This window comes from Choloepus didactylus, chromosome 1, assembly GCF_015220235.1.
Source record: "Choloepus didactylus isolate mChoDid1 chromosome 1, mChoDid1.pri, whole genome shotgun sequence".
Taxonomy (NCBI): Eukaryota; Metazoa; Chordata; class Mammalia; order Pilosa; family Megalonychidae; genus Choloepus; species Choloepus didactylus.
Window position 1 is genome coordinate 137733535 of NC_051307.1, and position 14975 is coordinate 137748509.

Consider the following 14975-nt stretch of genomic DNA (forward strand, 5'->3'; position numbering starts at 1 on the left):
TGGTACTGGCACAAAGATAGACATATAGATCAATGGAATCGAATTGAGAATTCAGAGATAGACCCTCAGATCTATGGCCGACTGATCTTTGATAAGGCCCCCAAAGTCACCGAACTGAGCCATAATGGTCTTTTCAACAAATGGGGCTGGGAGAGTTGGATATCCATATCCAAAAGAATGAAAGAGGACCCCTACCTCACCCCCTACACAAAAATTAACTCAAAATGGACCAAAGATCTCAATATAAAAGAAAGTACCATAAAACTCCTAGAAGATAATGTAGGAAAACATCTTCAAGACCTTGTATTAGGAGGCCACTTCCTAGACTTTACACCCAAAGCACAAGCAACAAAAGAGAAAATAGATAAATGGGAACTCCTCAAGCTTAGAAGTTTCTGCACCTCAAAGGAATTTCTCAAAAAGGTAAAGAGGCAGCCAACTCAATGGGAAAAAATTTTTGGAAACCATGTATCTGACAAAAGACTGATATCTTGCATATACAAAGAAATCCTACAACTCAATGACAATAGTACAGACAGCCCAATTATAAAATGGGCAAAAGATATGAAAAGACAGTTCTCTGAAGAGGAAATACAAATGACCAAGAAACACATGAAAAAATGTTCAGCTTCACTAGCTATTAGAGAGATGCAAATTAAGACCACAATGAGATACCATCTAACACCGGTTAGAATGGCTGCCATTAAACAAACAGGAAACTACAAATGCTGGAGGGGATGTGGAGAAATTGGAACTCTTATTCATTGTTGGTGGGACTGTATAATGGTTCAGCCACTCTGGAAGTCAGTCTGGCAGTTCCTTAGAAAACTAGATATAGAGCTACCATTCGATCCAGCGATTGCACTCCTCGGTATATACCCGGAAGATCGGAAAGCAGTGACACGAACAGATATCTGCACGCCAATGTTCATAGCAGCATTATTCACAATTGCCAAGAGATGGAAACAACCCAAATGTCCTTCAACAGATGAGTGGATAAATAAAATGTGGTATATACACACGATGGAATACTACGCGGCAGTAAGAAGGAACGATCTGGTGAAACATATGACAACATGGATGAACCTTGAAGACATAATGCTGAGCGAAATAAGCCAGGCACAAAAAGAGAAATATTATATGCTACCACTAATGTGAACTTTGAAAAATGTAAAACAAATGGTTTATAATGTAGAATGTAGGGGAACTAGCAGTAGAGAGCAATTAAGGAAGGGGGAACAATAATCCAGGAAGAACAGATAAGCTATTTAACGTTCTGGGGATGCCCAGAAATGACTATGGTCTGTTAATTTCTGATGGTTGTAGTAGGAACAAGTTCACTGAAATGTTGCTATATTATGTAACTTTCTTGGGGTAAAGTAGGAACATGTTGGAAGTTAAGCAGTTATCTTAGGTTAGTTGTCTTTTTCTTACTCCCTTGCTATGGTCTCTTTGAAATGCTCTTTTATTGTATGTTTGTTTTCTTTTTAACTTTTTTTTTCATACAGGTGATTTGAAAAAAGAAGGGAAAGTTAAAAAAAAAAAAAAAAAAAAGAAAAAAGAAAAAAGACAAACAAGGGAAAAAAAAAAAAAAAAAAAAAAAAAGATGTAGTGCCCCCTTGAGGAGCCTGTGGAGAATGCAGGGGTATTCGCCTACCCCACCTCCATGGTTGCTAACATGACCACAGACATAGGGGACTGGTGGTTTGATGGGTTGAGCCCTCTACCATAAGTTTTACCCTTGGGAAGACGGTTGCTGCAAAGGAGAGGCTAGGCCTCCCTGTATTTGTGCCTAAGAGTCTCCTCCTGAATGCCTCTTTGTTGCTCAGATGTGGCCCTCTCTCTCTGGCTAAGCCAACTTGAAAGGTGAAATCACTGCCCTCCCCCCTACGTGGGATCAGACACCCAGGGAAGTGAATCTCCCTGGCAACGTGGAATATGACTCCCAGGGAGGAATGTAGACCTGGCACCGTGGGACGGAGAACATCTTCTTGACCAAAAGGGGGATGTGAAAGGAAATGAAATAAGCTTCAGTGGCAGAGAGATTCCAAAAGGAGCCGAGAGGTCACTCTGGTGGGCACTCTTATGCACACTTTAGACAACCCTTTTTAGGTTCTAAAGAATTGGGGTAGCTGGTGGTGGATACCTGAAACTATCAAACTACAACCCAGAACCCATGAATCTCGAAGACAGTTGTATAAAAATGTAGCTTATGAGGGGTGACAATGGGATTGGGAAAGCCATAAGGACCAAACACCACTTTGTCTAGTTTATGGATGGATGTGTAGAAAAGTAGGGGAAGGAAACAAACAGACAAAGGTACCCAGTGTTCTTTTTTACTTCAATTGCTCTTTTTCACTCTAATTATTATTCTTGTTATTTTTGTGTGTGTGCTAATGAAGGTGTCAGGGATTGATTTAGGTGATGAATGTACAACTATGTAATGGTACTGTAAACAATCGAAAGTACAATTTGTTTTGTATGACTGCGTGGTATGTGAATATATCTCAATAAAATGATGATTAAAAAAAAAAAAATACATGAATTAGTTCTCCTTTAATAGAAATTTTGACATTGTTTCTTTTTTCTTTGAAATTCTATTTCTATTCCATGCTTCCAAGCATTTTATACTGATCACCCCATCATTTTTCACTGCAATAAAAATATGTATGTAAATTTAAAATTTAATTATTTTAGTTTCTTGTTGCCAGAAGTCTCTAAGTGTTACGACTTTTTTCTGGTTGAGTATCTTACTTGAATTATGTCATTTATGAAAATTCGTAAGTATAATACAAAATGTAATAAGTAATTATTAAACAGTGAAAGTGAAATTTTATAGGAACTGCATCTCAATGAAATAGATGGGGAGTGATTATGTTGCCTTGGTTGAAGGACATTTCTCTGACACCAATATTTTGAATTGCCTCTTTGTTTTGTGCTTCTGAGATTTTTCCAAGTTGAACAATACACCATAGAATGTTTGGGTTGGATGGGAATGGTCTTTCCATTGCAAAGTGACAGGCTGTAACAGGGAATGTGAGAAAGGAAAATTGGCAAGATCCTCAACCACTGGTACTTCTCTAGTTGACAGAATGTATTCAGGGAAGTTAGAGGTATGGAATTGCCTTAAAGGTATCTGAGCCCTTAAAACTATTATGCTTGCCCAGTGTGATGGCCCTGGTGTTGTGGAGATCCTTAGGCCTTTGCTTTGATGAAGGGAAAATACAACATTATTAAATATTCTTTAATTGAATGTTTATGGGAAAATCATGCGTCCAAGCCTCCAGAGACTTTCAAAAACAGCTTGATCTGCTTAAACCATGGAATCCTTTTTAATCCATTAGGGGCTTAGCAAACCCTTTCTCAGAGGTAGCACAAAGGAAAATTCAATCTCATGCCTCCCAAATAATTTCAAATTCTGAATTAATAGTACTCCAAATTGTACTGCCACATTTTGCTCTATTAACACAATGTTAGTTTCCATTAAAAATGACCAAAAAATCAAATATGAACCAAAAATTAGACATTTTCCTCAATCCCACCGTATAATAGTTTTCTATAAATTGGCTATCTTGTGTCAATTTATACTATAACAAAGGGCCAATTACTCACTCCTTCAGTTGTTTTAATGACTTATCAAGGCCTTAGGAACCAAAATAACGAAGGCCTTGAGCCACACAAATTGAAAGGATTCTGGTCCTCCTGCAAAATTCTTCAGTCACCAGAGATCTTTGCCTACAGTGGGAGCCAGCTCATGCTCTTTCCTTCCTGTGCATTTCAGAAAGATGATCCTGACGACTGCCCCATAGAACTCAGCAAAGTACAGAGTGTGAAAGTTGTGGCCAAGAAACGCAGGGACCGGTCTCTCCCTCGGGCATTCGAGATCTTCGCAGACAATAAAACATATGTTTTCAAGGCCAAGGATGAGAAGAATGCAGAAGAGTGGCTGCAGTGCATCAATGTGGCAGTTGCCCAAGTGAAAGAGAGGGAAAGTAGAGAAGTTACCACATATCTGTAGGGACTTTTAAGCTGGCCTCACAGTGACGGAACATTGCATTATCATTGAGATAAATTCACCAAGCTATGTTGCTTTTTACTAAATACCAGTGGAACAGTTGTCCCTAAGAAGCAGAGCCTAGAATGGCAGAATTCCTAGTAAATTCCAGACCCTAACAGCTTTTGTGTTAACTCCAGAACATCTGTCTAATGCATATAAGGAAAAGGAGGTACAGGTGGTGTGGGGGCCGGGAAGGGAGAAGTCTTTGATATGTGAACCTCTACATGCATATCATCATAAATTTGTAAGAAAGCAATTTTAAAAGATATCTGGACTATCTATCCTGAGAAAAACTTAGGCACTTCCAGTGAAAACTGAAGTCTAACTATTGAAAGTATTAAAAAAAAAAAAAAAAATTCTATTAGGAAAAGTCGAATTAACAGATACTAAGGAAAACCATATAACCTAGAGACATTTAGTTACATTTATCCTCCCCTAATACAAATGAGGCTAACACATGGTAAAATGCCTCTCGAGTTAAGCCAGTTATGTAATTAAATGTCTGTCTTTCAGAAAACTTCTCTGATTATTCTTTTTAGGGTCATATAATATAATCTAATGTTTATATACCTCGATACATCCTGCTCAGGAAAGTAAGTGTAAGATAGCATAACACAGAAAAACAGCCATAGCTGCAATCAACTTACTGATGATTTAAGTCCACGAAATGTCCTTGCAGTAATAATCAGGCCACTGCTTGCTTGACCAAACAGCTGGACACCACTACCTGGCCAAGTTGACACCTGAACCTAACTATCACATGGACTATATTTTCAAAAAATTGGGGCTAAGATGAAAAAGGGGTTGCTTATTTGTTTTTAAATTTCCAGAAGTGATTGAAAAGGATTGAAAACCCATTATTCAGCAGCAATTTATGGAGCACCTAGTCAGCAACCATGCTTGGCCTGAGAATACAAAAATAAAAGGCCCAGCTCCTCTCTTCAAGGAATTTACAATGTAGTAGAGGAGACAGACATGTAAAACAAGAATTAAAAAGTTTTGTGACAAGTGCCTTGATGGCACTATGCACAGGGTCCTGTGGAAATAGTAGAGAAGGTGCCACTTTAATCACCTTTGAATTCAGAGTGAGCTCCCTCACCACTTCCCAGAGGTTTTAGAGATTGAGGTAGTCTTAACGAACTAGTAGGAGAGTCATGGACAGACAGGAGCAAATGGGCTGTAGAGGGAATCACCTCACAAAGGCAAAAGAGAGAGGGGCAACATGGTGCATTTGCAAAACAGCAAGTCATTTGCTCGAGTTGGAATATAAGGCACCCGTGGGGAAATGGTACAAAGCGATACCGAAAACAACTGGGGGGCCATAGCGTGAAGAGCTTGCTTCCATCCAAGGATGTTGATCTTTTTCCTTAAGATAGTAAAGCACCATTAAAAGGGTGTGAGGAGATTTGCATTTGGAAAAGTAACCTTGAGAATGGATTGAAGGAGATACCAAAATTGTATCAGCAAGACCATTTGGAAAGTTCTTGGAAGGTGGTGAGGACCTGGATCGATGTAATAGCAGAGGAGACAGAGGGAAATGGACAGGTAGGAAAAATATTAAATTAGTAAAATTCATTAGCAACATTGGATTGGATAGAGCTGGGGTATAGGAATGGAAAGGAAATAGTCTCTGATGACTCCCAGGCACTTGCTTGGGTAGCTTGGTAGATGCTGGTAACATTCAAAGAAGAGAAAACTCAGGAGAAGCAGTAGTTTGAGAGGTGAGGCAGAAGGCAAACTGAATTTTGACATATAAGGTCAGAGCAGAGATAGGGGATTCACCTTGTACTAGAGGGATTTCTCTTCCTCCTGAAATTTGTCAGGAAAGGTGAGGATGGGTGTAGTTGAAAATGATTCATTAAGTATTATTTTAAAATCTATCAACCCATTCTTTTTTTTCCTTATTGTGAAATATAACATATATGCAAAAAGGTAATATCTTTCAAAGCATGATTTAACAAGTTGTTACACAGGAAATTTCCAAAAATGTTATGAGTTACAGTACAATAGTTTGTTATTTCCTTATTGTGAAATATACAAAAAGGTGATAACTTTCAAATTATAATTTAACAAGTAGCTATAAAACAAATTTCAAAGGATACAATGGGTTACAGTTCCACCATTTCAATTCTTTCCTTCTAACTATTCTAATACCCTAGCAAATAAGAAGAAAATTATATAGAGAGTCAGTATTCATAATCCTTTGTTAAATTCCATCTTGTCTGTTGCTTCCTCTAGTTTAATCACTTTCCTGATCTTCAGGGATGTCTAGGCAATGACCCAACCCATTCTTAAGAGTCAGTGGGTCATCCTGGCTGATTCAGTTAGGCAAACTTGGTAACAGACAAAGAGAAATAACATATCAAGCGACACTACATTAATTGTGAATAATTTGAGGGCTAACAGTGTGCTCACATCTCTCATAGCAGAGGGGTTACAGTCAAACACTGGGGTTATTTACTGATTCTGTTTCCACTGAATGCTTGCCCTAAGAAAGAAGAGGATGGCAGCTTAATTTGTGGAGAAAGACTTATTTTTTGCTGCTTGCTTCAAAATCCTTGTGATTTAATTAACTGGGTGCCTCTAGTTTAGAAAGCAAAACTCAGTGCCTTTGAACCAGATCTAAGAAGATATAATTATGAAGTGTAAATAATGATTCTTCTGGTTTCATTCTGTGATGTGGTGATTCCAAATGCACGCATATTCTCCTGGGTTCGGAATCACACTAGGAATCTCAGAATCATCATCTTCCCACCGATATTTCTGGCACTTCCACCCTCATTACCAGCTGGTTTACCACAGACTGGCCTTCCCAAGAGGCCTGCCATTCCTGATCCTGATCTAAGAAGAAACCACTTTTCTAAACATGTTTAAACCTTTAAAATGTTGGTCTGACTAAAATTATAATCATGGACAGAAAAACAAGTAATTTTCATTTTTAATTCATTTTGATTCTTTTTCCCTTCCAGATAGCCTTGGAAATATAAATGTTTATGTGTGAGAATCTCATCTGGTTATTTCCTGAGAACATGGAGTTCAGGAGAAGAAAAAAAATGTTCAATATTTTTCTAACGCTGGGTTTTCTAGAAAATCCTTGGCTGGTGTGATGTTGAGGGACATTTACTGGGTCACCTTCAATTCACCTAATTTCCATAGGCCCAGGCACCTACAGGCCTATTTGCAGAGCTGGCATTCTCAGGCATAAGTAAAGGTTGCATGGTTAAGGCAACATTGCCCACTTTAGGAAACAATCATAAGCTGCGATGAGAGAATGCATGAGCTGAATTCAGGGTGCATTGCAAAGAAGTAAGTCCTAAGGCTTAGCTATTTCCAGTCCCCCAAAGCTAAGTTTTTAGACGAAAGACTAAGAAAACCCAAGATATAACCCTGTACCAGAAAAATGCTAGTGTGTAGATCCTTTGGGGCCATTCCTCTCCAAAATCCCCCCAAAAGACAAAGAGGTTAGAAAGGCAGGGAGGCATCTACCGAGGCTGCAGGGTCTGGGGAGAAGGGCCTGGGCTCTGGGCATGGACACAAGTTAACTCCTAGCACAACCAAAACTAGATTAGCAACTTGAGCAAACTACTCATCCCTCATCTCTACATTGGGATAATAATATCTACAAAGCAAAATTGGTGTGAGGCTTTAATGTCATGTACAGGAAACCAGCAGAGAGAACCTTTAACTTAATAGGTGCTTGATAATGACACTCAATTTTTATTTACCACTAAAGAAAGAAAAAATTCTACCAATGAAACTATGACACATGCCTTAATGATACTCCTCTGAGAGTGCTGTTACTTGAAAATATCTTATATCTTCTCTATAGGATTTGGCCATTTTTCCTGGCTTTCCAAGTACCTTGCTTGGTGTGTGATATACAATTCATGTGTATCTCTTTCAGCAACAAAATGTAACATGGCTTTATCTCCGTGTTGATGTCTTCCTTTCTTAGGTATAACACTCTTGGTGTCACTTTGCAAGCCTATATGGAGTTGTGGGCACTCCTCCAATGTTGGCCCTTTGGTTCACTAATACAACATTTCATCCCACTCCTCTGTTTCTATGCTTTTCTGTGTAAATGATAACTTTGTTTTAAGTCAAATTATATTGTAATATTTTTAAGACGTGATAATCGATTAATACATGAAGTGTCAGCGTTGAATAACTCAAGTGACAATACAAAGACCCAGTTCCCACCTAATGGCAATGACTCCTAGTCATAGGCATTCCTGGCAGACAGGGGTTGTAAGACACACCCTCTGATTGTAAAACACATCCCAATTTCAGAGTGGAGAAGGGGTGTGTGTGTGTGTGGATTTTAGAATAGGTGAGCAAAGGTTTCCATGAGACATCACTGGAAACTAATAATAACAAGTAAATCGTAAATTCTAATTCTTCCTTAATTTAAGAGTTCCACAGGGGTTTACTTCACAGTAATCAAAAATGTTAAAGGTTTTTGTGGACAATAAAGCATATTGCAATAAAACAAATGTAAGAAATTTTACATGATAGAGGTTAAAATGCCCTCAAAACATCCATTCTCAAATCAACCATAGATGTGGGTACTTACCATCTGTTTGGACTGGAATAGGATGGCTAATGTCCACACGTAAGCCATGCTTCTGGTGCCTCTGTATCCCCCTTCCTGAGCTCTCCTTACCCAAGTCCTTACCTGGCAGGGAAGCAGGGTGGGGAATGGTAGTGGGGGGATAGGGGAGCAGGTGGTGTGTCTTTTACTCATTATTGCAGACTGGGGAGCCTGGGGGTGAAATTAGGATGGTGTCTAAGGAGGAATTCCAGATCAAATAAGGAGAAGGGTTTCCAGAAGAGGCTTTCGAGGACAGCCATACCAGAAACAGGAGTCTGGAGACAAAGAGAAAATTGGAGAACAGGGGAGGAGCAGAATGAGGCACAGAGAGGGTAGTGGGTGCAATGGGTGGCAGGCTGTATGAACTTCAGAGAAGCAGGGCAATTCGCCTGGCTGGGTTTTGACAGAATACTTGCCCAGGTGAGGAGGGTTTGATTAAACGTGCTATGATGAGACAGATTTCCACCTCCTCATGTGTGTCCTTCAGTTACCAGGTTGCACAAGGCCTCACAGCCATGTGCGTGCCAGAACAACCAGATTGGAGGAAATCATAGCTCCTGAGTCCTGACAGGAGAACGCTGGCCTTGACAGAGAGCCTCCCATATTGACATTCTTCTCATTCTACTTCCCCCAATATATACTGAATTTGTCAACTTCAAAGAGAAACTTTCTGAGGATGTTGGGAGAGGACTAGAAATCCGGGAACTTCCTCATACATTTTTCTATAAGATGATAATCAGACATACTGTGTTTACATAGTTTCTTTATGCCTTTATGGAAAAGCCTTTTTAAAGCTTACATCAAACAGAAATAAAATGCATTTCCCTTTTTTTATTCAATTTTATTGAGATATTTTCACATATCAGACAATAATCCACAGTGTACAATCAATTGTTCATAGTACCATCATAAAGTTGTGCATTCATCACCACAATTTTTTAACATTTTCATTACTCCCAAAAAATAAAAATAAGAATAAAGATACAAGTAAAAAAGAACACCCAAAACATCCCATCCCTCCTATCCCCCTATTATTCATTTACTTTTTGTCCTCATTTTTCTACTTATCTGTCCATACACTGTATAAAGGGAATGGGAGCCGCAAGGTTTTCACGATTACATGGTCACACAGTGTAAGCTATATAGTTATACGATCGTCTTCAAGAATCAAGGCTACTGGGTTGCAGTTCAACAGTTTCACGTATTTCCTTCTAGCTATTCCAATACACTGAAAACTAAAAAGGGACATCTTTATAGAGCATAAGAATACCCTCCAGAATGACCTCTCAATTCGATTTGAAGTCTTTCAGCCACTGAAACTTTATTTTGTTTCATTTCTCTTCCCCCTTTTGGTTATCCTCCATCTTTCAATCCATAAAATGACTTGGATTCATTTTGGTACTAAGAACCTAGAAGAGACAAAAACCTCCTCTAACAAGGTACTCAAATAATGTAAAAATGTAAAGTACTCAACAGACTCATTAGTTCATAGGAATAAGAGTGCTCCATGAGACATCACTGGAAACTAATAATAATAAGTAAATAGTAAATTCTAATTCTTCCTTTTGAATTCTTTTCTGCCTTGTTTTATTTTTTAATTGCTGATATACTCATATTAGTATATCCATAGAACACATTTATACACACATATATATGTATATAGTTTCATGCAAGTGTTAGGACTACAAAACAATCATTTCACATGTGCTTTACAGAAATCAATCTTATTACTTTATTATCTTAGATTTCTATCTCTTGTTCCCTCACTCTCTTTTTGTCTATCTTCTCTGGGATTTCATGACTCAGAAGAAACTTTATGGGTTTTCCACTGTTCTTAACGGAGAGTCACTCCTACACACCAACTTTCCTTTGGGAGTATTCTGTTCCCTCTTAATTCAGAATTATTGTAATATGGGGGAAAGGTCTAAATGTCTTTTCTCTTAAAAAAGAAAAACAATGTTTCCATTTTTCCAAACTAGCTCATAAACACTGAAATCAGAATAGGGCCCATCTTTTTAATTTAACCAAAACCACAGTTTGGAAATGTCTATCTTGGCAAATTAATCATTAAATGTAATACTGCAGGGTATGTGTGCCTTAAGTGCTGACTCAGAGAACATTTTAATCAGGATCCACTCAAATATTTCACAAAGGGTAGCTTATGCCTTTACACACAAACACCCCTCACCCACATATTCATGGCCTTGGCATCACCGTGATGCTGTCGTTTCCTGAAATCCCACTGCTCTGTCAGCTTTGGGTGAATACAAATATAATTTCACTGCAGTCAAGACTGTGATGGTGAGATTCCAATGGAAGGAAGCCACCAACAGAGTGTGGGGATGCCAAGCAAACTAGGCCAAGTTCTTCTAAGAAAGGGGATTCAGCACTGATCTTTCATTTTACAGCATCACAACTCCTAGATTGGGAAGAATCTTAGACCAACCTCACCTCCCCATGGAGAAAGCCCCTCCTTGCCATTCTTGACAGATGTCATCCCCTGGCAGTTCAAACACTTCCAGGGACAGAGAGTCCATTGCTTTACTACCAGTTCACATCTTTTTAAAATATTTTTTTCTGATTATGAAAATAATATATATTAACTATAGAAAAATAAAAAAACACACAAAAACAAACTGTTAAAATATACTAAAAATTACCTTTAAACCCAGAATCCCAAAAACATTCAATAGACGTACTCTGAAATGATTCCTATCAGGTTATTCAAAAGTTGTTTTTTAGAAAACTCTATCTTACTGTAATTTTCAACCTTGAGTCATGATTCTCCTGCAGCTACTCCCTCTTCCCCAAGATAGCCCTTCAAATAATTTGATTCAGGCATTTATTTAACAAACATTTATTGAGCTTCCAAGATACGCTAGATATTATACTAGGATGTGGGGACTCAAAGATGAATAATAAAGCATGCCTGTCTTTAAGTAACTCAGTAAATAAGTAAATATTCATCCATTCAGTAAATAAATATATAAAGCACCTCCTACGTGTAGATTCTATGCTAAGCATGAGGAATACTGAGGCGATCAAGATGTTCCAACCCTTGTGGAATTTATATTCTAGTGGAAGAGAAAGATGTTAAAGTCTTCTCTTAATTATTAAATTCCCATTATAACCAATACCCCAGATAAGAAGCACAACCACTAGGAGGATGCGAAACCAGAAGTCTGATGTAGTCTAGGGCATTAGGGATGGCTTCCTGGAGGAAGGGGTACATGACCTGGCATCTGAAGGATGAAAAGGAGTTACAAGTCTAAGGCAGAGGTGGAAGAAAAACAGACCAGAAAGAGAGAACAGAATGTGAGAGGACTGGGGGGTGAAAAGGAACACGGCCTGCTAGAGGAACCAAAACAGAGAGCAGAGTGGAGAGGAAAACCCATAAGGCTGGTGAGATGGGGAGAGAGAGGAGCATGGGCAGGACAAGTCACACAGATGCTGGGTTTAAAACAGGGGTGACATGATTAAGTCTGCATTAATTTTTAAGTTACTCTAGCCACTATGTAGAGAATAGATTGTTTGGAAGGCAAGAATTGAAATTGGAAGAATAGAAGGCTATTACAATAGTCCAGGCAAGAGATATGAGAACCTGAAATAAGGTAGTGGCACAGTATTTGGAAGAAATGGAGGGTTAGAGAGATACTTAAGAAAAACATATTGCAGGACTTGGTGATTGATGAGATCCTGCTCCAGAATTCTGGCACCAGTGGATCAGTGGTGGGGCTATTCATGATAAGGAGAACATTCAAAAGGGGTCAGGTCTGAGGGCAAGGCTTGTCTGAGAGACAGATGCGTAAAGAAATCATTACCCTGTGATGTGGCGAGCACTAAGGAAACAGAGGATGGAGTCAGCAAACCCTTCACTGAAGGGGTGATATTTATCCTGAGGCTTAAAGAATGAATAGAATTTTGTCAATCAAAAAGAGAAAGAGCATTCTAGACTTAGGAGACAGCATATGCAAAGATTCAGGGTCAAATTTAAAGATGAGAGACCATGTAAATGGGCAATCATGAGAACAAGGGTCACATTTTTAATTACTTATTTGTACTCTATTCCAAAAATTATTTATGAGGGCTTTAAAAACATATACTTAACAAGATTTTTTTTTTTAAGTTAGGCTAGTAGACAGTGTGAAGCACCAAGGATCCCCTTCAATGAAGGACGTGGTCCGGATATGCTGGACTGCTGTCATCCCCTTCGAGGACTGCCTCAGCTGCAGAGAGAATCACCTGTTCAACACCAGGCCTCTTTCCCACACAGCCGATTTCTAATGGCTGGTTGATGGGGGTGTATGAAAACCTGGTCACTCTGGCCAAACTTGGGACAACTCTGAAGAGGCAATCTAGCTCCCAAGTCCCCATGGGTCCGCCGAGGGTATCGTGTCTGCATCGAAGCTCAACTTCTCCCTCTGCCCAGTCCTGGATCCTGGTTCCTTTCCCCTTCCTTCCACAGATGCTGATCCCAAGGGCACTCCTTAATAAACATCCCGTACATTAAACTCTGTCTCAGAGTTTGCTTCACTGAGAATGGAATCTGCTTTACAGTGAGTACAGACATAGGGTAAAAGGAACATGAAGTAGGAAAAACAATCACCAGGATGATATACATGCCATGAGGTTCTACACAGTAGTAAAAGTTAGGGTTCAGAGCTGACTCCATGATTTCATGCCAAGTTAAGAGAGAAATTCAATCAGACACATGAGCCACAGTTTCCCCAGACTAAAAATAAACCAGCTGCCCAGAGGAAGAAAAGCTCTCCAAATGCTGAGACCTGAAAACTTTTCCTATACAGCTTCACAAAGAGGACACTGTCATTAGGAACAATATAGAGCAATAAATTGTTTCAGAAGGATGTGTAGAGAGATAAACCCCAGCTCACAAATTTAGACATGTGAGAGTTTCTTTATTTCTCTGTATTTGAACCTATTTTATTTCTTGAGCCCCAGCTCCCATATCACCTGGCAGCAAAATATAATACTAGTCAGTTCAGGGAAAACTCAGTCAACTGAGGGTATTGTCAGTTTACTCGGGTTTTTCCCATACTCTCTTCTCAGCAAATATTCTTCCAAATGCATAGTTAATGCAAAAAGTTCATATCCTAGTCTTTTAGGGTCATGATTTTTTTAGTCTCAAAATCCTGACTTTTGAGACTCTATTTTCTTAAACTATTATCTCTGCTGGAAGTTTCAAAAGTCTATTCTGAAATTCAAAAGCTTACAATTTACTCAACTATTTTTCTCTGAGTTTCTTTGCAACATCCCTTTTTTGAGGTAATGGATACCTCATATCTAGTTTGAATGAAGGGGTAAACTGGCAGGGGGGTGAGGAAAAGGGTGCTACAGGAGATTAAATGAATACCAAGGCATTTTAAAACCACATTGGTTAAAAGATTACTTGTTACAGTTTTTTAAAATAACATTCCTCAGTGAAGACCAATATCATAATGCTAGAATATAGAACAAATAAAAGAATAAAAGTAATTTGGGTGGGGGCTAAAAACTATGTGGCCTCTTAACCAGATATTGCAAACTACCACAGTATGCCAATCTCTAACCAATAGTATTCCTGAAAACCCTAGGGAGTGCACGGGGCTCCACCCAAGTCTTTCTATAAAAGTTCTTCTTAGTAAGTTTATTTTTTCAAAAATGTAAGGCTTCCAGATTGATCCTATGCCAGATAAGCCCTAAAACCCAGAGGTTAACAGTCTCTCCAAGAACATTAACCAGTTTCATGCCTCTACCCCATAAGATCAACACCCTTTCTAGCACAAATAAGTTAAAATGGTCATGACCCTGAAGATTAAGAGGAAGATCAAATGAGAAGGAGGACGTATAACCGAAAAATCTGGATTTAATAACAAATAACTGCGAATACTGACTTTATATTATAAAGATATTTCTTTTTAGTGTCTAGTGTTTTAGAATGGCCAGAAGGAAATACCTGAAGTTGTTAAACTGTAATCCAGTAGCCTTGATCTTTGATAATGATTGTATAACTATCAAAAAAAAAAAAAAAAAGTCAGTTGCCTGTGTTTGTATGGATCCACTTCTGGATGTTTTGTTCTGTTTCACTGATCTATATGTCTGTCTCTGACAGTACTACCCTGTCTTAGTTAACCTACCTCTATTTTAAGTCTTAAAATTAGGTAGAGTACAGTACTAGTGATCTACAAGATGGAGGAGTGAGGGGTATTGGATGTTTGGAGTCTTCTTTTTTCCTTTTATTTCTTTTTCTGGAGTAATGCAAATGTTCTAAAAATGATCATGGTGATGAATACTAGATATGTGATGACAGTGTGAACCACTGATTGTATA

At 38.6% G+C, this 14975-nt stretch overlaps 1 protein-coding gene across 2 annotated transcripts in view; it reads left to right on the forward strand.

Moving 5' to 3' along the window:
- The window catches only part of VEPH1 (ventricular zone expressed PH domain containing 1), a 228866-nt gene extending 214323 nt beyond the window's left edge, over positions 1-14543 (forward strand). Inside the window, exon 14 of one of the 2 annotated variants that reach the window (XM_037841936.1) lies at positions 12779-14543. In XM_037841936.1, coding sequence (XP_037697864.1) covers positions 12779-12943 — 165 coding nt within the window. In that variant the 3' untranslated portion in view covers positions 12944-14543. Of the gene's footprint in view, positions 1-3781; positions 4463-12778 lie in introns of those variants that run through there. The other variant, XM_037841933.1, reaches the window with a different exon arrangement.
- Positions 14544-14975: the final 432 nt, after the last annotated feature.